The sequence below is a fragment of the Cherax quadricarinatus genome, chromosome 1 (assembly GCF_038502225.1).
Source record: "Cherax quadricarinatus isolate ZL_2023a chromosome 1, ASM3850222v1, whole genome shotgun sequence".
NCBI lineage: Eukaryota > Metazoa > Arthropoda > Malacostraca > Decapoda > Parastacidae > Cherax > Cherax quadricarinatus.
In genome coordinates, this window is record NC_091292.1 from 9,585,857 (window position 1) to 9,610,971 (window position 25,115).

The 25,115-nt window shown below is 37.2% G+C and overlaps 1 protein-coding gene and 1 long non-coding RNA gene across 5 annotated transcripts in view; both read left to right on the forward strand.

Annotated features, from left to right (window-relative positions):
• Window positions 1–25,115, forward strand: part of LOC138853816 (uncharacterized) — a 463,743-nt gene that overhangs the window by 425,893 nt on the left and 12,735 nt on the right. The gene's annotated exons all lie outside the window — the stretch shown is intronic.
• The window catches only part of LOC128687283 (monocarboxylate transporter 12), a 37,785-nt gene that overhangs the window by 1,679 nt on the left and 10,991 nt on the right, over window positions 1–25,115 (forward strand). For all 3 annotated transcript variants that reach the window (XM_070092033.1, XM_053774684.2, XM_053774676.2), the window contains exons 2-6: window positions 10,884–11,022; window positions 15,835–16,102; window positions 18,936–19,793; window positions 20,427–20,618; window positions 23,631–23,811. In XM_070092033.1, the coding sequence (XP_069948134.1) occupies window positions 10,924–11,022; window positions 15,835–16,102; window positions 18,936–19,793; window positions 20,427–20,618; window positions 23,631–23,797 (1,584 nt within the window). In that variant the 5' untranslated portion in view covers window positions 10,884–10,923 and the 3' untranslated portion in view covers window positions 23,798–23,811. The remainder of the gene's footprint in view (window positions 1–10,883; window positions 11,023–15,834; window positions 16,103–18,935; window positions 19,794–20,426; window positions 20,619–23,630; window positions 23,812–25,115) is intronic.

A 25,115-nucleotide genomic window follows, 5' to 3' on the forward strand; every position in this document is an offset into this window, starting at 1 on the left:
TCATCTTTCCCTGACCTCACAAATGTCAGGTCAAGGATAAGGTTTGAGGGTAAATTCCTCAGTCTTAACTTAACTTTTCTTACATAACTGTTGGAAAAATATTATAAAAACGTTATCAATATATATATATATATATATATATATATATATATATATATATATATATATATATATATATATATATATATATATATATATATATATATATATATATATATATATATATATATATATATATATATGTATTTATGTAGGATGGGGTCCACCTCTGGTGTAAATTGTGGGACCCATAGCCTCGGAGAAGTGGATAAAAAGGCTTCAAGGAAGAATATTTGGATTTCTTCCTGAAGCCGTTTGAATATTCCACTTCCCCTACCACCCCATCTTTTAAACTATTTTTTTTTTTACCAATAGGAATATTTTATTACATAATATGGCACAGAAGATTTAAGAGATACATTGTTGATATAAAGGTGGCACATACGGTACATGTTGTTACGTGTGTATCACCGATTATAAGGCGAAAATCTCATCCAGCTCCTCAGAGCTGGGGCGTGTGCCCAAAATACAGCAGGCATTACCCCTTTGAACAGCCGCACTGAGCCGCTGGAACAGAAAACTAGCTGCCCTGGGATCCCTAGTTACCCTGATGAGTCTTTTTCCCAGCTCCTTAAGGAAATTAGATGCACTCTTTCCCCATGAGCCAAGGGTCTCTGAGCCTATGGGAACAAACATATAATGATGGGCAAGTTCTCCATATTTTCTAGACTTTTGGGACTCCCTGAAGCTGGCAGCTGCCCCTCCTTCCTCCCTGGTGTATTGGAGATAGGTATCAGCCAAGATAGATGCACATGTATAGTCCCACACCACCTGCTTCCTATCTGTCCAGGCTTGAAGGGTGATACCATCTGGACGCTTCTGGCTGCCATCAGATCTGCATAGTTGGGGTGGCTCCCTTACTGCTGGGCATCCAGCTGTTGTGAGGCTCCTCTTGATAATGATATATATATATATATATATATATATATATATATATATATATATATATATATATATATATATATATATATATATATATATATATATATATATATATATATATATATATATATATACATATATATATATATATATATATTTATTATTTTATTTTATATTTATATAGGGAGGTACCACCTCTAGAACTGTTATGGGGACCCTCATCCTCAGAGAAAAGAATAAACTTGCTTCTGGGAAAACTCAAGATTCTCCCTGAAGCTGTTTGAGAATTTTCTCCTACCACCCCCTATATTATGTATATATATTTTATATATATATATATATATATATTATATAATATATATATATATATTATATAATATATATATATATATATATATATATATATATATCAACAAGTCGGCCGTCTCCCACAGAGGCAGGGTGACCCAAAAAGAAAGAAAATCCCCAAAAAGAAAATACTTTCATCATCATTCAACACTTTCACCTCACTCACACATAATCACTGTTTTTGCAGAGGTGCTCAGAACACAGCAGTTTAGAAGTATATACGTATAAAAATACACAATATATCCCTCCAAACTGCCAATATCCCAAACCCCTCCTTTAGATTGCAGGCATTGTACTTCCCATTTCCAGTACTCAAGTCCGGTAATATAAAATAACCGGTTTCCCTGAATCTCTTCACTAAATATTACCCTGCTCACACTCCAACAGCTTGTCAGGTCCCAAATACCATTTGTCTCCATTCACTCCTATCTAACATGCTCACGCACGCTTGCTAGAAGTCCAAACCCCTCGCCCACAACATCTCCTTTACCCCCTCCCTCGAACCTTTTCGAGGACGACCCCTACCCCGCTTTCCTTTCCCTACAGATTTATGGGCTCTCCATGTCATTCTACTTTGATCCATTCTCTCTAAATGACCAAACCACGTCAACAACCCCTCTTCAGCCCTCTGACTCATACTTTTATTAACTCCACACCTTCTCCTAATTTCCACACTTCGAATTTTCTGCATAATATTTACACCACACATTGCCCTTAGACAGGACATCTCCACTGCCTCCAACCGCCTCCTCGCTGCAGCATTTACAACCCAAGCTTCACACCCATATAAGAGTGTTGGTACTACTATATATATATATATATATATATATATATATATATATATATATATATATATATATATATATATATATATATATATATATATATATATATATATATATATATATATATATATATATATATATATATATATATATATATATATATATATATATATATATATATATATATATATATATACGTATATGTATGCATATTCCATTTTTATTTTTATTCTACAATGTTGTCGTGTTCAAAGTGAAATCTTTGACTATCGGTAATTTTTTTTATGTTGGATCAGTTGCCTCAGTTATTCCAATTGTCTGTATGTTACCACTGTAACCATGGCTAGTGTCTCTCCCGTGAGCTCACCACTGTGTTGTAACCTTGGTAGAGTGACAGTGGAAACTTCCCTTCGTTGTGCTCTACCTCACCCATCATCCCTCATTATATTACTCAGAACCTCCCTCTCTTCCATTCCGTCTCTTATCCTCCTTCAGTTACCCTCCCTTCACTCATTTTCTCTTATTCTGTTATTCATAACCTTCACTCACCTTTCTTGACGCCATCACTCATCTTCTCCCACGCACGTATGTCCCCCGTATATAACTGTAGCAGGAGGCGCGGCGCTGTACCTGGTCATCTTAGTGAGTGGTAAGATATACTTACTTGTAGCCCAAGGGAATAGAAGCGACCAGGCCTCTGCACTCTGCCTTGTTCACTCTTGTGGTGTGGTGGCTGGTACGTGATTCTGCTGTGGTGGGTGGAGACAGCACCCGGTTCTGTAGTGCTGAATGAAGCCATTGTACGATTCTGTGTTAGTGATCAAAAAACGTATCTTGATTACTTTGCTCGAGTTTTTCCTTACTTAGTGGTAACAGTAGTGTTTTCGTAGCTGTGTCACGTGTTTGTTATGGTGGCTGTTTTTAAATGGTGGCGATGTATTAAGTGATGGTGATGTTACGGCTGTGTTAAGTGGTGACGCTGATATGGCTGTTAAGTAAAGGTGGTGGTGGTGTTACAAGTAAGTATGTAAGTTTATTCAGGTATACACAAATACAGTTAAATAGATTATCATACATAGCAGCATATGTGTAGAGAACCTGGGATAACCCCAAAAAGTCAGACAGAGTGACTTATTTCCATTGGGGTCATTTTACCTTATTATTATAATATAAAGGTTATAAAATCTCATTATTGTTTTATAATGAAGATAACATCTTATTATCTTACTAAAAAGACTATCTACTACACGAGGGTCATTAAGACTACCTACAGTACGAGGGTCATTGCTAGGAATAAGGTAAATTTACACGTGTGTTAGCTAAAAAATAAAAAAATCATTCCCTTCCCTTTCTGTAGCTACATTCATCAGACACCTTTTGGCACTCTTCTTGAACTGGTTCATGCTATGACTGACTTTGACATGTGCGGGCAGTCTGTTCCATTCCTTTATTGCAGTACAGTAAAAGGTTTTTGAAGCCTGGCCAGTGACTGTTGGTACAACAAAGTTGTGTTCTTTCCCCCTAGTACTATGATTTCTTTGGTTCCCAACCTTGACAAAATTGGCAGCAAGATATTCTGGACACTGTTTGTGAGTAATTTTATAAACAGGATTTAGCTTCAGCATTCAACATTCAGCATGTCCAACTTCTGTAATTCATTCTGGACTACATGCTCTCTTGGACCCAGGTCCAGGATGAATCTTACTATTTTGTTATGGGTGATTTGCAGTCTATCTTTCAGTTGTTTTTTTTTTCGTCAAGGCAGAGTACCATGAAGAGCAAGCGCAATCCATATGACACTGTATAAGGGCTAGACATAGGGTACTGCGATCCTCAGTAGGTAGACACTGTGCTTGTCTATAGGGGAACTTCAGTCTGGCATTCGCTTTCTTTGCTACACTGTTCCCTATCAATTCTCCTGACATGCATGGGTCAAAGGGGATTCCCAGATATTTTACTGAGGAAACTGAAGTGATGTGCTCCCCATTACACCGGACATTAAAATTATTTACTCTTGTCAGTTTATGTTTCGTGCCAAGGAGAATGGCTTCAGTTTTCCCGAGGTGTAATGATAGTTCGTTGTCTACTAACCATTTGTTGCAGGATTCCAGTTCCAGTGTTAAAACATTAGCTATATCTTGTGGGTCTTTACCTGACACTAACAGAGCACTGTCATCTGCCTACAATAGGAGTTTGCACTTCACACTGATAGGCATGTCGTTAACATTGCATAGGAATAATAAGGGACCCAGAATACTACCTTGGGGAACTTCACATGCTATCGGCAGGGGTTCTGTCTCTTGTTGCTAAACCAGTCTACAGAACCTATACCGATAGCTTGAAGTTTCCTACATAATATATTGTGGTTGACAGTATCGAAGGCCTTTTGCAGGTCTAAGGTTACCATACCTATGAGGTTCCACACTGACATTTCAGTTCTCAATTAATCCATCAGATTAATTAGGGAGGTATCGGTTAAGTAAGATCTTCTAAAGCCTGATTGATAGCTATGGAGAATGTTGTCATTAAGGTATTTAACTACTTGACACTACACCGCCCTCTTTAGAATTTTGAATATTATACTGAGTATACTAACAGCCCTGTAGTTGCTTACATCAGACCTACAATCTTTCTTGAAAATAGGAGTAACTCTGGCCTCCTTGAACCCCTCCGATACGGTATTAGTGGTGATGGACAAATTTATTATGTGAGCAATATGGATTGACAGTTCAGAAGCACCATCGTTTACAAACTTAGATGGGATGTTATCCTGGCCAGTGCTCTTAGTTGGGTTTAACCTGCTTAGTTCTTTTTGAATAAAGTCATGAGATACACTTACTAGCTGACAACTGTTTGGGGTTACCCCTTTATTTGTATAGTATGTTTGAAACTTTTCAGAGTCTGTGTTAAAGGTATTTGATGCAGCTGGTAGTTTACTTACTAGTGTTGATGTCACAGATGTGTAGTAGGAATTAAAAAAAAATGCCACCTTAGATGTTTCGTGGCATACCTCGTTATCGATAGTGAGTACTATGTTAGACCTATCTACTGGTTTATGGCTATACCCCAACTGTTTTAGTTGTTGCCAGAGCTTTCTGGGGTTATGCTTATACTCATCAATATTTGAGCAATAGTGCTTTGCATTTGCTCCTTTTATAAGTCTCTGCACTCTGTTCCTCACCCTTTGGAATTCATTTAGTGCTGCAATATCCTGTCTGTTTGCTTTAAATCTTTTTAGCAGCTGGTCTCTGAATTTCATATTATCTAATATCTCAGTAGTCATCCAGGGTTCAGTTCTCCGTTTAATCTTAACCTCTTTAACTGGCGCAATATTATCATGGATGGTAGTGAACATTGTTTTGAATTTTTCCCAGGCATCATTTACGTCCGTGCAATTTGTTATCACTGTCCAGTCACAATTGTGTAGCCTATATACCAGTGTTTCTTTACTGTAGTTTCTAGTTGACCTCATTTTTATTGTCCTGTGTAGGCCTATCCTATCCCTAGTGACGCTATCCTATCGCTCGTGACGCTTCCTCACTCTGATTTCTCCCCATTTATGCAAACTCTCTGCTGCCTATTTGTCAACCATGCCTCTATCCAGGAAAAAATTTCTCCTCCTATTCCAGGTGCCTTAATTTTCATCAATTGTCTCCGATGTGGGACCATGTCAAAAAAGCCTTACTGAAGTCCATATACACAATATCATATTCATTACCATGATCTACCTCCTCAAATACCTTAGTGAAAAAAGTTAATAAATTCGTAAGGCAGGAACGCCCCTTTGTAAAACCATGCTGAGATTCGTTGATTAATTTATGCTTTTCAGGGTGGCTACGAAATGTCTCGGCAATTACTGATTCCATAAATTTTCCCACTATGGAGGTTAGGCTTATTGGTCTATAGTTCGAAGCTAAGGACCTGTCACCTGCTTTGAAAATAGGTATCACATTTGCCATTGTCCACTTATCTGGCACCATGCCAGTTTATAGTGATATGTTTGCTAAGCTCCTCTTTACATTCCTTTAGAACCCTTGCATACAGTTCATCAGGACCTGGGAATTTGTTAGGTTTTAATTTGTCTATTATGCCTAAGGACCTTGTCACTTGCGACCCTAATCGTGCATAGTTTATTATCGTCCTGTTCTACATAATTTATTATTTCTGGAACATCGCTACCATCTTCCTGCGTAAAAATTGAGAGGAAGTATATGTTAAAAATTCTACACATTTCCTTATCACTGTCCGTGAGCTGACCCGAGTAACTTTTGAGTGGGCCTATCTTGTCCTTGATCTTACTTCTGTATACCTGAAAGATTCCTCTTGGGTTGGTCTTCGATTCTCTTGCAACTTTAACCTCATAATCTCTTTTTCTTATCCTTATTCCTTTTTTATTTCTCTCTTTAACTGAATGTATTGATTTCTTAATTGCCCCCTCCTCTTTTGATTTGCCTATATATGCCTCTCTTTTGACCAATAAGATGCTTTAATCTATTATTCATCCATTTAGGATCATTTTTGTTTAATCTGATTTCCCTATTTGGAACATAAGTTGTCTGAGCAGCTAGAACTATGCTCTTGAAAACGTCATATCTGCAACCAACACCACCTACCTGACCCATAGTCATTCCAGTTCAGCCCACCCAAGTAATTTTTCAGTCCTATGAAATCAGCCAAGCGGAAGTCAGGGACAAAGACTTGACTGCCATTATATTAGGGGAATTCCATGATATATTAAAACTGAGTGATTTATGATCACTTTCCCCAAGCTCATCATTAAACTCAAGATTATTAATTAGCGTTTCCCTGTTGGCAAGAACCAAGTCAAGCAGGTTATTTCCTCTAGTTGGTTCTGTCACAAGCTGTTTAAAAACAAAAACAATCCTGAATCGTATCAAGAAAGTCATTTGACTCTAAATTTCCCGTCAAATTGCTCCAGTCAGTATGTCTATAGTTGAAGTCTCCCATTAGCACAACATTTTCGTATATAGATGCCTTATGAATTTCGTCCCATAGAAGTTTACTGCACTCCCTATCAAGATTTGGGGCCCTGTAAATCACACCCAAAATTAGTTCTTCACGGCCCTCGAGAAGCTGTAACCAAACGGATTCAGTGGCTGACGCTTCTAATTTTATATCTTGTCTAACACAACAATTTAAACTGTCGCTGACACACATCGCTTCTCCACCACCCTTCCTGTTGACCCTGTCAGTGTGGAATAATTTATAGCCTTGTATGTGACATTCAGAAGGCATCTCTCTATCTTTCAGATTGAGCCAGGTCTCTGTTATAGCAATAATATATATGTTTCCTGCACTTGCAATTAATCTTAGCTCATCTATCTTATATCTTACACTCCTGCTATTAGTATAGTAAACCTTAAAGGAGCTAGTCCCTTGCTGCCCTCTGGTGTCTCCCTTTGTTTGCTGACCTGATCTATTGTTTTTATTTATAATTTCATGATGAATGTCTTTTATACGTTTATTGTTTTCAACCCTAGTGTTGCAACCTGCCTGTTTTCCATACACACCCATACCTCAATCTTCTATCACTTTAAAATCCTAGGCATTTCAGCAATGGCCCTCTCGATCGAGTTTGCAAGTGCTACGACCCCTGCCCCAGAGAGATGTACCCCATCCCTTGCAAAGTTGTCCCAGCTGTCAATGAATGGGATTACAAGTTCCTTGCAGTATCTGTCTAGCCGCCAATTTACACCAGTTGCCCTAGACAACCATTCATTGCCCACTCCCAGTCTAGGCAAGATGCTACACATGATTGGGACCCCTCCCTTAGACTTAATTAAATCTATAGCTGACCTGTACTTATCTAGCAGCTCCTCTCTCCTACCCTTCCCAATATCATTTCCACCAGCACTGAGACAGACAATAGGCTTATTCCCGTTACCTGACATGGTATTATCCAACCTGTTGACTATGTCACTAACACTAGCTCCAGGGAAGCACACTCTATCACCTTCTTATTCCTATTACAGAAAGCATGGTCCATATATCTTACCTGTGAGTCAGCAACCACAAGTATGCGCTTACCTCTATTTGCAGGGGAAGTAGTACCTTTACCTTCACTGGCCACTGAAGTACACTCATCCTGAAGAACAGAGAAGCGATTTCCTACCTTCAAATCTTCTTCTCTCTTAACTTTCCTTATTTTGATGCTCTTCCCATTACTGGGAACCACTTGCCACTTGTAGCAGGTGCTGGACTGCACCTAGCTGCTGGTAGCCTCATTTCCCTCCACCATTCCAGCCATCTCACACTTCACTTATCCTCTTATTCACACTTCCCTTCATGCCTCACTTCACAGTCCGGTTTCACTTATTGCACTTCTAACTCATATCCATTCTGGCAGGACCAGAAAGTTTTAATCAATGGCTTTATCCGTCAAAATCCCCCTGAATTCCATTTATCGGGGTTGTGTCGTGTTGTTGACTGCCTGAACTGGTCTGCTGTCTCAGCCATTTTTAAAAACACTGAAGGAAGAAAACGCCACCTACAACCTGACTTTCCTTTAGTTTTATAGATAGATTTGGCGTTTTCTCCTATGATTCTCTCACTGTACTTTAGTCAGCTGAATATAGGTCAGCTACTAAAACATTAACCTTGACTGTTTAACTATTCACTTCTTTCCTACGATTGGCACTGAGGGAATAACCGTCCTATATAGTTTCCTTGGAGTTTTGTATTGTAGATTTCTATGTCTCCTGTGTTTCCCTCTCTTTAACACTGGCACAGGTGATATGATGGTGGTACAAGTGATATGATGCGACTGTCAGTATAGATAAACGTCAGTATAGATGACAACTTCACTTCGCTAGTTGTACGTCTGACAGTAGCTGGTGTTTGGACGCCTGTCAGTCATGTTTAAATGCTCAATTCCTTCCCTCATTTGGCACTGTGTTAAGTGGTGGTTGTGGAGATAATGGTGGTGTTATGGCTGCGTTAAGGGGTGATTGTGCTACATAGTTGTAGTGGTGATGTTATGGCTATGTTGTGGTGATAAGGATGGACTATTATCTCTTCACCCAGGTACCCCACTTGATCCAATTTACGGAACTTTCATGCATTTATTCGAGGGCAACCATCGGCTTATCGGTCCAGTAAAAAAAAAAATTATATATCTCACTTCAAATATGATACGTAAGCTCCCATAGCAAATGAAATTTCACAATGACCTTATAAGATAAGATAAGATAAGATTTGTTCGGATTTTCAACCTGTGGGAGGGTTAGCCACCCAGGGTACCCCAATAAAGTCGGTGTGTCATCGGGGACTATCTGTCTTATTTCCATTGGGATCCTTATGTAATGAGATGCTCACTGGGTCCCACGGAAATGATGCTTAGCTACATGAGTGTTTCATCATGGTTACATACTATATGGCTGAAAATTGCATGATCCATTTTGGTTCATTAATTAGTTGTCTGGGATTAGATAGTCTCTGGATTTGCATGTATATTTTATATAGTCCGTTGTTTTGTTGTTGAGATCGGAGGTTGAGATCACTATATCTTATTGTTTCACATCTTACTAGTATTGGTTTCACCTTGGGCAACAATAGTTCAAATCATTAAATCCTCCAGTGTATTGTCTGGGGTTATATGCTTCGTCATTTCCTGTATATGATCATATATCGCCTTCTTATCTATTCCTATACGAACGCTTTACCTGGTACTCTTTTGGCTTCATCGTCAGTCACTGTGACTTCTAACAAGGATTCTGAAATAGAGATTGTCTGATAGAGTCCTGAGTTTCTGACTTTTTTTTTTTTTGATTTGGTAAAAGTAATCCAGAACTGATATGAATAAAATATAAACCTTTCTCTTTAAACAGTTAAACCCCTCGTCGGTATTGATTGTTGAAGACAAAACTGACACATGTTCTTGGTCTGTACAACCAGATTCAAACAGGCTAATTTGAATTTATTGCATATAAACTAATGAGAAATACTGTTATCAGCAGATATCTACTGATAACTGCTGAAGAGGATCCCAGGAGGAGTCGAAATATACAGATCAAATAATCGCCTGAGTTTCTGTTTCCATGTGGGTTATTATTGGCCAGAGACAAGTGTTCATTACACTTTAGTTATTCATAAGACCATTTGATATACCTCTTTTGTATCTGCAGACTTATTTCCAGTCCAAAATTATTTTGAGTATCACCACTTAGGGTTGGACCTTGAGATGACCCAAGATCCCATGTATCAGAAATCTTCCCTATGAGGATACATTGAGAGCCCTGAATCTGCACTCTCTAGAAAGGCGTAGAATTAGGGGGGATATGATTGAGGTGTATAAATGGAAAACAAGAATTAATAAAGGGCATGTATATAGCGTGCTAAAAATATCTAGCCTAGACAGGACTCACAGCAATGGATTTAAGTTGGAAAAAATCAGATTCAGGCAGGATATAGAAAAGCACTGGTTTGGTAATAGAGTTGTGGATGAGTGGAACAAACTCCTGAGTACCATCATAGAAGCTATGACGTTGTGTAGTTTTAAAAATAGGTTAGATAAATACATGAGTGGGTGTATTTGGGAGTGAGTTGGATCGACTAGCTTGTGCTACTAAGTCAGTTGCCGTGCTCTTTCCTTTGGGAATGTGACCTGACCTGACTACCTTTAGGCACTGGCTTAAGCCGGTGGATGAATTGGACTTGCCTCGCATGGGCCAGTAGGCCTGCTTCCGTGTTCCTTCTTTCTTATGTTCTTAGATAATTCAGCTGTGTAAAGAAACTTCCATTATCTTATAGGACAGTTGAAGTCGGACTAAGGAGAACTTCTTGAAGGAGGATGGCTAAGATTTGTATGGAGAAGAGCAATGGTCACGAGCTGAGTCCTCCTAACGGAGGTTGGGGCTGGATGGTGGCCTTTGGTTCGTTTCTCATGCTGGTAAGTACCCTAGATATCTGCCTTGACGTTCATGACGGGTTCCTGATTCAAGGAATTCGAGTTATTCTCCTTTGTCTTGAATCAAACCTGATTATGTCTCATTTCCCTGGTGTTGTATGACCCTTACCGCTTTACCACTTCCTCGTGAATGTAATAATAATAATAATAATAATAATAATAATAATAATAATAATAATAATAATAATAATAATAATAATAATAATAATAATTAATTCACTGGTCAACACTGATTTTCTGGACAATGATATTACACTGATTTTAGGGTAAGTTTGTGGTGCTGATTCCGAATGTCATCGGTTTTTGATAAATTTGGTATCCCAATGTAAAACATTAAAGATGTGAAAAAAATATTGATCAGGAGGGACTAATTTACAAATCGCATTGAAATTATTGTTTTTTATATCTTGCAAAAGTCAAATTTTGTAAAACATACTAGCACTTCATTCTATATAATTACAGATTAATATAGTAAGATAATTCCGGTGCCACTAATAACTGCAAATGAAGACGATGTGTGTGCGATTTTTTACTGTGTTGGTCATCAGCACAGTCCCGTTGGAGGCTCCAACAACAGTCTGCCATCACGTGTGTCCCATCTGCATTGATATCTTTCCTCCATCACCTTTATATATTGATGGATTCTCTCCCCTTGTTCCCTCACTGACCTCGCCAAGATTATGTAGAAATCTGTCTAGGTGGCTTTGGAGAAAGTGCACTTTTAGGTTCATGTTAGTACTTAAATTCTTAAAGTTTGTCAGCTTGTTTTGCACCAGTTCTTTAAAATTGTCTGCTTCGTGATGACCCAAGAACTTCTTGACAACTTACACACCATGCAGAAACTTAAACACCATTCATATATTTTGTGAAATTAGATTTCTTGGAAAGCTTTAGAATTTGAGGACCATCAAAGATTCCAGCTTTCAGTTTTCCTATACTTATTCAAGGGAACGATCTGCAAATGTATTTGAAGCAATCGTCATCTTTGCCCGAGGTCTTAACAAATTGCTTCATTATCCTTAATTTAATGCGAAGTGGTGTGCAGAATAATGTTATCCTTTTGAACCAATGGCTCGTTAATGATGTTTGCTGGACCTACAGTCATTTTTTTCTTGAAAGCCATGTCCCTTTTATTCAATGGTCTGCCTTCGCCCTACTTTCCCGCAAACATATGAAACAAGGGCACTCTGTATATCCACTCTGTTGTCTAAGCAAGAAGTTTACCATCTTCGGATCAGCACAAACAGACATCTTGTGCTCATAGCAAAGCTTCTGCCATACCATTTTGATATTTTCGAATTCTTTAAGTTTTGTTGAATGAGCAATTATAAGAGATACATATTGGCTGCCGTTGTACAATAAGACACATTTCAAGCGTTTAATGGTGCTATCTATAAACAGCTGCTAATCTCCTCGTCGATATTCAAATCCCATTCGAAGACGAAATCCAGGGATGTTCTTGCAGTATACAAGTTCTTCATTTCATCTTGAGTTCTTCTTGGGAGAACTGCTTATTTCATATTCACTTCCACTACTATCACCTGCGTTACATCTTAAACCCTGAGGTTCTTCAACATTGACAACGGAAGGTCAGGCAGTGTTGTGAACACTGGTATGGGCTGTGTGGTACAGGTCTCCTTGCTGGCTAAAAGTCAGGAAATTCCCACTTGACTTTCTTGTATCGACTGAAACCTTTCACATTCACCATACAGAAATAACAATCGTCGTCAGCATTCTATATAGGTTTCGCAAACCACATGGGAGCCCAAGACTTGTCTTGTTCTCCGAGCGCCACTCCGAAATAAAAAGATAAGCTTGATTTACAAAATCTGTGATTTTTTCTTTGTTTACAAAGAGTATTCGCCACAAATGTCGCAAAATCCACTGGGATTGTTTAAGCAGGCTCTTCTTGAAGAGCTCATGTTTATCTGGAAAAATAAGAAAATAGAGGCTACAATATTGTCACGTAGTCGTTGTTGATACAGTTCCTTTCGTATAATATTAAATCATTTAAAAATAAAATTCTAATCTTTATTAAAACTGTCTATATATACAAATTGTCACTACATATACATATAAACGCGTTATGGCTAAGTTCCCTGTTAATTGTACACAAATAACCCACGGTATTGTGGGTTATTTGTAACCTATTTATTGTAACCTAACCTAACCTAACCTAGTCTAACCTAACCTAGCCTTTTTGTTCTTCCTTTGGCAGTTGAAGGAAGGTATGCAATGTCTCACAAACTAGAGCTAATTTGAAAAACCTGCTGCCATTTTTCGAGTTCAGTAACCCTAAAATATCCTAAATACATACGAATATCTTTGGCAACTCATCCGTGCGCCTGCCCGCCCGCCCACTAACCCGCCCATTCACTTGCCCGTTCATCTACCCGCTACACAGGCCCACACAAGCCTCACACCACCGCCGCTGCTTATCACCTGCCTTCGATAGAGTGAAGAAACAGATAAAGTAAGACTGTTATTGGCAAACTCAGTTATATTCGAAAACTGAGTGGCCCAGAGTAGTAGTGGAGAGACAGATAATATAAGGATATACTTCACATGTTCTTGCTCAGATGCTTAATACACCCTACGTTAAGTCTACAGATAAAATTTGTTGGCAAACTAGAATTGTTCTATAAGATGCCGTCGGGATGGCGTACGGGAGCATTTATGGAATGTGTGACGGGGACGTGGGAAAAAGAACAAGATGGGTTACATTTGACTTATGTTTATCTAAACATTATGTCTCTTGTACGAGAGTAAACAGTACTTTCCACAACCCAGGACAGTATAGGTTCTCGCAGTTGCTGCACCACTACAACATGGTCTTCGGCAAACTGGAACACAAGACAAATGCAGATGTAGTGTAAATGGACTTTGCAAAAAAGCCTTAGACAAGTGCCATTCCTGGGTAATTTCTCGCAAAATGTCCGCAAAATGAATAACGGGAAAGGTGGGCATGCGGATATTTAACTTTCTGATTAACAGAGCCCAAAATGTAATAGTAAACAGAGTGAAATTAGGCGGGGCTATAGTAAAGGGCTCTTCTCAAGGCACAGTACTCGCCTCCCTTCTCTTTCTCATTCTCGCGTCTGGGCTATATACCGTAGCACTGTATCATTCCTTGCAAACGATACTAAGCTTTGAACAGGAGAGGCTTGATATAAGGTGTAAGATACCTCTGGTGAAAAGCAGGGAAGCGATAAATGTAAAGGGACCATGACTCTTCAATATTCTTTCTTTATGCATAAAGGAGATTACGAACAATCCCGTCGCTGTCTTTAAGAAGGAGCTTGGCAAATTCCTCAGATCATTTCCCGATCTGCTGGGCTGTAGTGCATACGGTGGACTGCGAGCGGCTGGCACCAACAGCCTGATCGATTAGGAGGCCTGGTCAGACAGCAGGGAGCGACTATAGGTATGCTGGCGAACAGCCACGAGCTGTGCCAACAAGCTTATGCGTTGTATATTTATCTTCCCGGCTTCTGTATCCATCTCTCATCTTTTGTGTTTGTATTCATGTTTTCTACTGGACACTAAGACATGAGCCGTTGTAGCCCTTTAGCAACAACAACAACAAAAATGAGCTTGTTTTCTATAGTTTTATTTCTAGAAATTGTTTGTCTTCACTTTAACTTTTTTAACAAATAATTTATCTTTACTTATATATGCATTATCTCATGTCCTTATAGTTAAAGGGTGTTCCCAGAGGAAGACACAATATATTCTGTTATCTATTTTCAAAAATATATTTTCTTCTATTTCTGAAAATAGGCTTCCTCAAAGGGGTACCTTGAAGACATTGCCTGATTTTTCATACTCTTATTTCTCGATTTAACGTTGCTATTTTGCATTCAGCTCAAGAACGCCTTATGCAATCGGCTTCAAATTTTCAGCACTTGTGTACGGTAACTAGTACGAAATTACAGGAAAAAATTGAGACGTTCACATGCCCTAGGACATAAGTTACTGAACCCATTCCCAACATCTTTAAATGGCTCGGATAACTTCCATTTTAGTTTCAAACGCTCGCGAAAAGTTGCCTAGAAGTACGGTGAGTGAGATTCAGTTGTGTAGGTGCAGATTTAACGATTTTATGTGTTAAATTGTGTGAAACTTTTATTCCCGTTAAATAACGTTAAATAAATTTCAGTTTACGGCTTCTGAACGGCTTCAGTATTGAATGACTGATGCCTCTTACGGCCAGGAGAGCACCTATTAAGTTTCCTTTACGTGCAGGTAAGTTCGTTGATGTAGTAAAATATCAAAAATAAAAAGCTTGGAATCGTTGGAATCCGTGCCATAACTGAAGAATGATTCATCTGATCGGCTTCAAATTTTCACCACTGGTGTGGTTTTCTGAATACAAGTTTCGCACTACCATTGAGTGGCATAAGTCTCAATTAGCCAATTTGTTTCCTTAACTGGTGATATGCATTGGTGACTAAGGAATGCTCCTTCTGACTGGCTTCAAAACATTGTTAACATCATTCTATAATAAAGACAGTAACGCATAAATTTAGTCTAAATAGGTGAATATTTGAAAATTTTGATAAAATAGTTAAGAAAATGGAACTGGAATTACATCTATTACCGATAAATTATTTCAAAAGACGGATCACATCGAACGTAGGAATATTCACGTAACTACACAAATGTAATTTGCCTATAAATAAGCAATAATAGTACAGGTAATCACATGCACATCCTTCAGCACTCGTTGTTCATAGCTCACAGCACATAAATGCGTTTCCTCTACAAGTTATTTAACCATATATCTAATTGCAGGCGCTGTTGCCGATGGTGTCGCTCTCCTTCTCCATCGTGTTCTCCAGGTTCCTGACAGAGCGAGGCGCATCCTCCACTGTCGTTGCCTGGATTTTCAACATGCATATTTTCACTTGGAATCTCGTGGGGCCTCTAACTGGCCCACTCACGTCTGAGTTCGGCTTCAGGAAAGTCAGTCTCCTGGGCACGGCTGTCTCCTCTCTCTCCTTCTTACTGATCGCCGCTGTAGACTCCATCGGAGGACTTATGGTGTTATTTACTCTTTCTGGTAAGTTCATTGTTTCTGGTCTTATCTTGACGAAGAAAGAAGGGGAGGAATATTTTGCTTGTCTCGCGAAATTATACAGAGTTTGCAGGTTTGAGTCCTGCTGTGGAAGTAAAGACAATGTTTGTAAATAATTTCACCTGTTTGCGAATTGTTAAGCATTTAAAATCTCTTTCGTTGTACACTGCATGAGGCAGTGGACAACGGGGAATGGGGAAACATCGTCTGGCTCCGGCCAGACGCTCATACTTAAATCTGGGGTCTAGCTCCCTGGTAAAGAACTGGTTACTCTGATACAGAGTTGGCAGGGTCGAGTCCTGCTGTGGACGTAAAGACAATGTTTGTAAATAATGTCGCCTGTTTGCTATATATATATAGGTAAAGGGAGAAAGTTGAAAGTGAACATAGAAAAGAGTAAGGTGATGAGGGTATCAAATGATTTAGATAAAGAAAAATTGGATATCAAATTGGGGAGGAGGAGTATGGAAGAAGTGAATGTTTTCAGATATTTGGGAGTTGACGTGTCAGCGGATGGATTTATGAAGGATGAGGTTAATCATAGAATTGATGAGGGAAAAAAGGTGAGGGGTGCGTTGAGGTATATGTGGAGTCAAAAAACGTTATCTATGGAGGCAAAGAAGGGAATGTATGAAAGTATAGTGGTACCAACACTCTTATATGGGTGTGAAGCTTGGGTTATAAATGCTGCAGCGAGGAGGCGGTTGGAGGCAGTGGAGATGTCCTGTCTAAGAGCAATGTGTGGTGTAAATATTATGCAGAAAATTCAGAGTGTGGAAATTAGGAGAAGGTCTGGAGTTAATAAAAGTATGAGTCAGAGGGCAGAAGAGGGGTTGTTGAGGTGGTTTGGTCATTTAGAGAGAATGAATCAAAGTAGAATGACATGGAGAGCATTTAAATCTGTAAGAGAAGGAAGGCGGGGTAGGGGTCGTCCTCGACAAGGTTGAAAGGAAGGGGTAAGGGAGGTTTTGTGGGCGAGGGGCTTGGACTTCCAGCAGGGGTGCATGAGCGTGTTCGATAGGAGTGAATGGAGACGAATGGTATTTGGGACCTGACGATCTGTTGGAGTGTGAGCAGGGTAATATTTAGTGAAGGGATTCAGGGAAACAGGTTATTTTTATATAGCCGGACTTGAGTCCTGGAAATGGGAAGTACAATGCCTGCACTCTAAAGGAGGGGTTTCGGGTTATTAGCAGTTTGGAGAGATATGTTGTGTATCGTTATACGTATATGCTTCTAAACTGTTGTGTTCTGAGCACCTCTGCAAAAACAGTGATTATGTGTGAGTGAGGTGAAAGTGTTGGATGATGATGAAAGTATTTTCTTTTTGAGGATTTTCTTTCTTTTTGGGACACCCTGCCTCGGTGGGAGACGGCCGACTTGTTGAAAAAAAAAAAAAAAAAAAAAAAAAAAAAAAAAAAAAATATATATATATATATATATATATATATATATATATATATATATATATATATATATATATATATATATATATATATATATATATATATATGTTGTGCCGAATATGTAAAACTGGTCAATTAGCAAGAACTCATTTAAAATTAAGTCCTTTCTAAAAATTTTCTCTTAAACGTTTAAAGATATATTTTTTCACTAATGTTAATGTAAAAAATTTTAATTTTGCTCCAATCGAATCTTAAAAAACATACCAAACCTTATTATAACAAGAACAATTTATTTTAGCCTAACCCAACTAAATATATTTTAGATTTGTTTACAGTAATTTAATACTAAACAAACACAGTGAAATATATTTTTTTCGTTAGGTTCAGAATCATTTTGGCGATATTATTGCATACACAAAGTTTCACTTGTCCTATATGGCAAGATGAGCGTTGCTATTTAAGCCAAGATCGCAAGTTCTGCCTATTCGGCACGACATACATACATACATATATATATATATATATATATATATATATATATATATATATATATATATATATATATATATATTTATATATATATATATATATATATATATATATATATATATATATATTTATATATATATATATATATATATATATATATATATATATATATACATATATATATATATATATATATATATATATATATATATATATATATATATATATATATATATATATATATATATATATATATATATATGTATATATATATATATATATATATATATATATGTGTATTTATATATATATATATATATATATATATATTTATATATATATGTGTATATATATATATCTGTATATATATATATATATGTGTATATATATATATATATATATATATATATATATATATATATATATATATATATATATATATATATATATATATGTATATATACATGTATATATATACATGTATATATATATATATATATATATATATATATATCGTGCCGAATATGTAAAACTGGTCAATTAGCAAGAACTCATTTAAAATTTTCTCTTATACGTTTAAAGATATATTTTTTTTCATTAATGTTGATGTAAAAATTTATGATATTGCACCAAAAGGAACTTAGAAAACTTACCTAACCTTATTATAACAAGCGAAATTTATTTTAGCCTAACCCAACTAAATATATTTTAGATTTGTTTACAATAATTTAATACTAAATAATCACAGTGAAATATATTTTTTCCGTTACGTTCAGAATGATTTTGGCGATATTATTGCATACACGAATTTTCACTTGTCCTATATGGCAAGATGAGCGTTGCTATATATATATATATATACGCATGCTTGAATATAAGAATAAAATATTCAAAGGAAAATCAAATTGTTGTATGCTCAACAGGAATGTTCGGTGGCGTAGGGTGCAAGCCATGTTATGTGCTGATTCCCCAGTATTTTGATCGGAAGCGGGGTCAAGCCGTGGCTATCTTGATGGCTGGTATTAGTCTGGGACAGATAGCAGGTCCTCCATTCGTCCGTTTTCTGCTGGAGCAGTATGCTCTGAAGGGCGCCTGTCTTATCGTGGGTGCCATTGTCTTCAACAGCTGTGTAGGAGCAGCTGTCTTCCAGCCCGTGGAATGGCATCTGAAGCCACGTGACGATGAAAATCACCCATCATTACTCAGTACTGATGAATATGAGGAAGGTAGTTACATAGGAAGAAAGGAGATAATGTTCGACTCGCCAGCAAAGTGCCTAGTGCCAGGTGAAGTTGAAAGAAGAGCCCTAAGCAGAGGTAGCAGGCATTTAAGCGAGTGCTCCTCTGTATCTTTAGCTGCCTCTTTTATTGACTTAACTAGCATTTCACCTGTCAGCCGCAGCGATAATGACACTGTCCCACCCGGAAAAGAATATCCTGATGGACCAGAGGTTAGTGGAACGAAAAGAGCTCTGTTGACGGTGTCTCGGTTGGCCCGCTCTCTCATCACCGACCTGAAGATCTTCAAGTCTTTCAGAGCACTCATTATTGCCATCGCTGGAGTCTTGGTGACTAATGGATACTTAAATTTCCATATGATGACGCCATTCGTCATTCAAAACGCCGGCTACAGTCTTGAGGACGCTGCGTGGTGCATGTCCATCGGAGCAGTGACCAACCTGGTGGCTCGCCTCGGCACCTCAGCTCTCTCAGACTGTGCCTGGTTCAACATGAGAGTTGTTTACATGATAGGAGCTGGTATCATCGCTATTAGTACTCTAGGTAAGTCTAAGTACTCAAGGTTTTTAATACCAATTACATTTTTACTAATATCAAGGGTATCGTTGAGCGCCTGTTACATCACTACTAGCACTTTAGGAGGGTTTTGAGTGGATCTCATTCACTGCTAGTATTCTAGTTATCACTTGAATAATATTCGTTGCTAATCATTAAAGTAAATCTTGAGTGCCTCTTTTGTAGCTGTTATTGAGCCATGACGCTATGATGCATTTAGTTCATGAATTCATCGAAAAATATTTTTCTGATAAAACTAGAAGAAAAAAATATATATTTAAATTTGTAAACTATTCAGAATTTTATCGGTGTTAGGCAGAAACTCTGTTACGTATCATTCCAAGTTGACGCGTTATGTATGGAGATAAACTAAAGTTAGTCACATCCTAGGAAAGATCTCTACGGGACCCTACTGGAAATTCGCTACGCCTTTTCACTTTTCAGTTAATACTTGGTTAATAATCTGGACAAAGTTTTTCTTCTTTCTCTCCCTAAGTTGACAGAATCATGTACATCTTTATATCCATGCCAGGAAGGCCTCGTGAAGTTTTGTCATTTTATTTTTAAGCAAAATATTGACTGTTTAAAAGATTGCTGACACCTTGATTGACCTCCCTCCAGTGTTCAGCTTCCTGAGTGACCTGACGTGGATGAAAGTGACGATTGGTGTGTGGGGGTACGGCATAGGCACCAATATCTCCCTCTACACCCTCATCATGCCAAAGTATATGGGTGTTGAGAATATGGCAGCAATATTTGGAGGCCAGTCCCTGTTCATGGCTCTGGGGCACATCATTCTTGGGCCGCTCATTGGTAAAGGAATCTTTATAACTCGTCATGCCTTGATTTTTATTGATTTTTGAGTTTAAAGCTATTTGTTGTTGATATAAAGAAGGAAGTTAAATATATTGTAGTCTTTTTTATTTAAGTGTTATCAGTCTGATTTTGTAACAAGTTATTTCGGCTATTGTCTGGCCCAAGTTCAGGTTACACCAGAACATGAGAATGGAGATAGGCCTGGCATTGGCCTATCTCCAGGTAAAATAAAGTCACAGAAAAAGGTCACATAAAAAATGTCTCAGAAAGGAAGTTTATAAATTTAAGTTGTGTTAGATTAGATCAGGTTAAGTAAGTTTAGATTAGGATATGCTAGATTAGGTTAGTTTAGATTAGATTAAGTTAGATTAGATTATGTTATGTTAGGTTCACCAACATTGCTCAACTAGAAGCAACCTATTATTTTGTCCTTATGCAACTTTTTTCTTAGCCAAAACTGTGACTTTTTTCTTGTGGGTATTTTCATTTAGGACTTGGATTCGCTAAACAGGATGTCCTCAGATTCAGTCCTTTCACTCTCTCTCTCTCTCTCTCTCTCTCTCTCTCTCTCTCTCTCTCTCTCTCTCTCTCTCTCTCTCTCTCTCTCTCTCTCTCTCTCTCTCTCTCTCTCTCTCTCTCTCTCTCTCTCTCTCTCTCTCTCTCTCTCTCTCTCTCTCTCTCTCTCTCTCTCTCTCTCTCTCTCTCTCTCTCTCTCTCTCTCTCTCTTCTCTCTCTCTCTTCTCTGTCTCTCTCTCTCTCTCTCTCTCTCTCTCTCTCTCTCTCTCTCTCTCTCTCTCTCTCTCTCTCTCTCTCTCTCTCTCTCTCTCTCTCTCTCTCTCTCTCTCTCGATTTTGGCTTAAATAGCAGCGCTCTTCTTGCCGAATAAGGCAAGCGAAAGTTTGCGTATGTAATAATTTCGCAAAAATCATTCTGAACCTAACGAAAAAAATATTTTTCATTGTGTTTGCTTATTATTAAATTATTGTAAACTTATTTAAAGTATATTTACTTGGATTAGGTTAAATTAAATTCCGCTTGTTATAATAAGGTTAGGTAAGTTTTCTAAGGTTCTTTAGGTACAAATTTATTAATTTATACATTAACACAAATGAAAAAAATATATCTTTAAACGTATAAGATAAAAATTTAGAAAGAACTTAGTTTTAAAGGAGTTCTTGCTAATTGATAAATTTTACCTATTCAGCACGACATATGTATATATACCCAACCAATGTGTTAGCTTCAGTGAATCTACCTGGCAGATTGTTCACCTCATCTTTAGATGTTTCACTTGTGCGATAGATTTTTTCAAGTCAGTAAGATATACCTGGAGGAAGAAAATTATATAGTCACGAGAGAGGAGAAGTAAAGTGCGATTTGATGTTATGAAATCGCAATATCACGATTGGAAATAAATCAGGGAACGGGTGGGGCTTAAACCCATGGCAAGTGAATCCTAAAATTCACAGGCCAATGCGTTAACCACTCGGCCAACTGGCTCAAATAGATGGATGAATCTTATGAGAGCCATCTGGCCGAATGGCTAACGCACTTGCTTATGAGTTTTAGCCCTCACCCGTTCTTAGCCCTCACCCGTTCTTAGCCCTCACCCGTTCTTAGCCCTCACCCGTTCTTAGCTCTCACCCGTTCTTAGCCCTCACCCGTTCTTAGCCCTCACCCGTTCTTAGCCCTCACCCGTTCTTAGCCCTCACCCGTTCTTAGCCCTCACCCGTTCTTAGCTCTCACCCGTTCTTAGCCCTCACCCGTTCTTAGCCCTCACCCGTTCTTAGCTCTCACCCGTTCTTAGCCCTCACCCGTTCTTAGACCTCACAAGTTCTTAGCCCTCACCCGTTCTTAGCCCTCACCTGTTCTTAGCCCGCACCCTGTTCTTAGCCCTCACCCGTTCTTAGCCCTCACCTGTTCTTAGCCCTCACCCTGTTCTTAGCCCCCTCACCTGTTCTTAGCCCTCACCTGTTCTTAGCCCTCACCCGTTCTTAGTCCTCACCCGTTCTTAGCCCTCACCCGTTCTTAGCCCTCACCCGTTCTTAGCCCTCACCCGTTCTTAGCCCTCACCCGTTCTTAGCCCTCACCCGTTCTTAGCCCTCACCCGTTCTTAGCCCGCACCCGTTCTTAGCCCTCACCCGTTCTTAGCCCTCACCCGTTCCCTGATTTACAATTACAGGTCAGACACAGATATGATGGCAGTAGTAGTTCAGTTTAAAGTGGAGGCGTGATGGTTGGCTTCCTTCACCAGCTGTATTGCTAAGAGTTTGAGAAACTGGAAACTTTTTTTTTTTACCTAGAATGAAGTTGAAATCGGAGTTTTTTCTATGTATTTTCTCCTTAATGTGTCATCTTAAACTATTCTGACAATTTTCTTTAGTGATGCTATTTTAAAAATTTAAATTGATTCAAATTGTATTTATTCTTTCTATTTTTGTCTTGGTTAGATATTTTGTGCACATTGTATATTTTTCTTTATTCATTTTTATTTTTTACCGTTATAAACTTCATTCACATTTCACCCAACTTTATGTTTTTATAGTGAAAGTATGTTTAATGTCCTTAACCTATCACCTTAGGAATGGATTCAAATACAGGGAACTAATATTATCATCCATTTCAATATTTACCAACGCATTTATATCAATACTGTGCTGTGGAGATCAGAAATAGACCTTATAATCTAAATGAAGTCTTTCCAATGATGTATATATTTACAGCATAAGACTATAAGAAAGGAGGAACACTGCAGCAGGCCTGTTGGCCCATACTAGGCAGGTCCTAGTATGGGATTTCTATTACTCACACTTCTCGACTTTTATTCAGAGTAGTTTATTAGTTTTTGTACTTACACTTAGGCACTGTTTCCTTAGCTCCATTTTCTTGCAACCCTTCATTATCTTGTAGGCCTAAGTGTATTGCAGGTCATAGCCTGATCCGATTGCAAATTATATTATAATATTATTGATATAGCTTGTACAGTCTACAGTCCCAGTTTCTTTACAGGTTTGGTTCGTGATGTAAGTGGAAGCTACGCCGTTGCTATTCAGGTCATGGCCTTCGAAGTCTTCCTCTGCGTCGTGCTTTGGGTGTTCATGCCCTTAGCTGTCGCCTACGACAAGAGGAATGTCGAAGAATTAGCCAGCAGTGAGGAGGAAGTTGCACCGAAGTAACTCTCCTTAGTGAGGTATCAGAGACAGCTTAATACAGTTATTCAGTATACACATAACGATCATTGAAAATACTGATTACAGTCAAGCCAGGACCAGTGTAGTAACGATGATTGTATGAGTCACAGATTACTCAAATGATTAAGTAATATTAAGAATATCAACACTGTTTTCAAATATAACACAATGAACATATACATATACATACATATATATATATATATATATATATATATATATATATATATATATATATATATATATATATATATATATATATATATATATATATATATATATATATATATATATATATATATATATATGTCGTGCCGAATAGGCAGAACTTGCGATCTTGGCTTAAATAGCAACGTTCATCTTACCATATAAGACAAGTGAAAATTTGTGTATGCAATAATTTCACCAAAATCATTCTGAACCTAACGAAAAAAAATATATTTCACTGTGTTTTTTAGTATTAAATTATTGTAAACAAATTTAAAATATATTTAGTTGGGTTAGGCTAAAATAAATTGTTCTTTTATAATAAGGTTAGGTAAGTTTTCTAAGTTCCTTTTGGTGCAAAATTATAAATTTTTACATCTACATTAATGAAAAAAATACATCTTTAAACGTATAAGAGAAAATTTTAGAAAGGACTTAATTATAAATGAGTTCTTGCTAATTGACCAGTTTTACATATTCCGCACGACATATATATATATATATATATATATATATATATATATATATATATATATATATATATATATATATATATATATATATATATATATATATATATATATATGTATATATATATATATATATATATATATATATATATATATATATATATATATATATATACATATATATGTATATATATATATATATATATATATATATATATATATATATATATATATATATATATATATATATATATATATATATATATATATATATATATATATATATATATATATATATATATATATGTACAATTATATATATATGTCGTGCCGAATAAGCAGAACTTGCGATCTTGGCTTAAATAGCAACGCTCATCTTGCCATATAGGACAAGTGAAAATTTGTGTATGCAATAATTTCACCCAAATCATTCTGAACCTAACGAAAAAAATATATTTGATTGTGTTCGTTTAGTACTAAATTATTGTAAACGTATTTAAAATGTATTTAGTTGGATTAGGCTAAAATAAATTGTTCTTGTTATAATAAGGTTAGGTAAGTTTTCTAAGATTCTTTTGGTGCAAAATTAAAATTTTTTATCTTAACATTGATGAAAAAAATATATC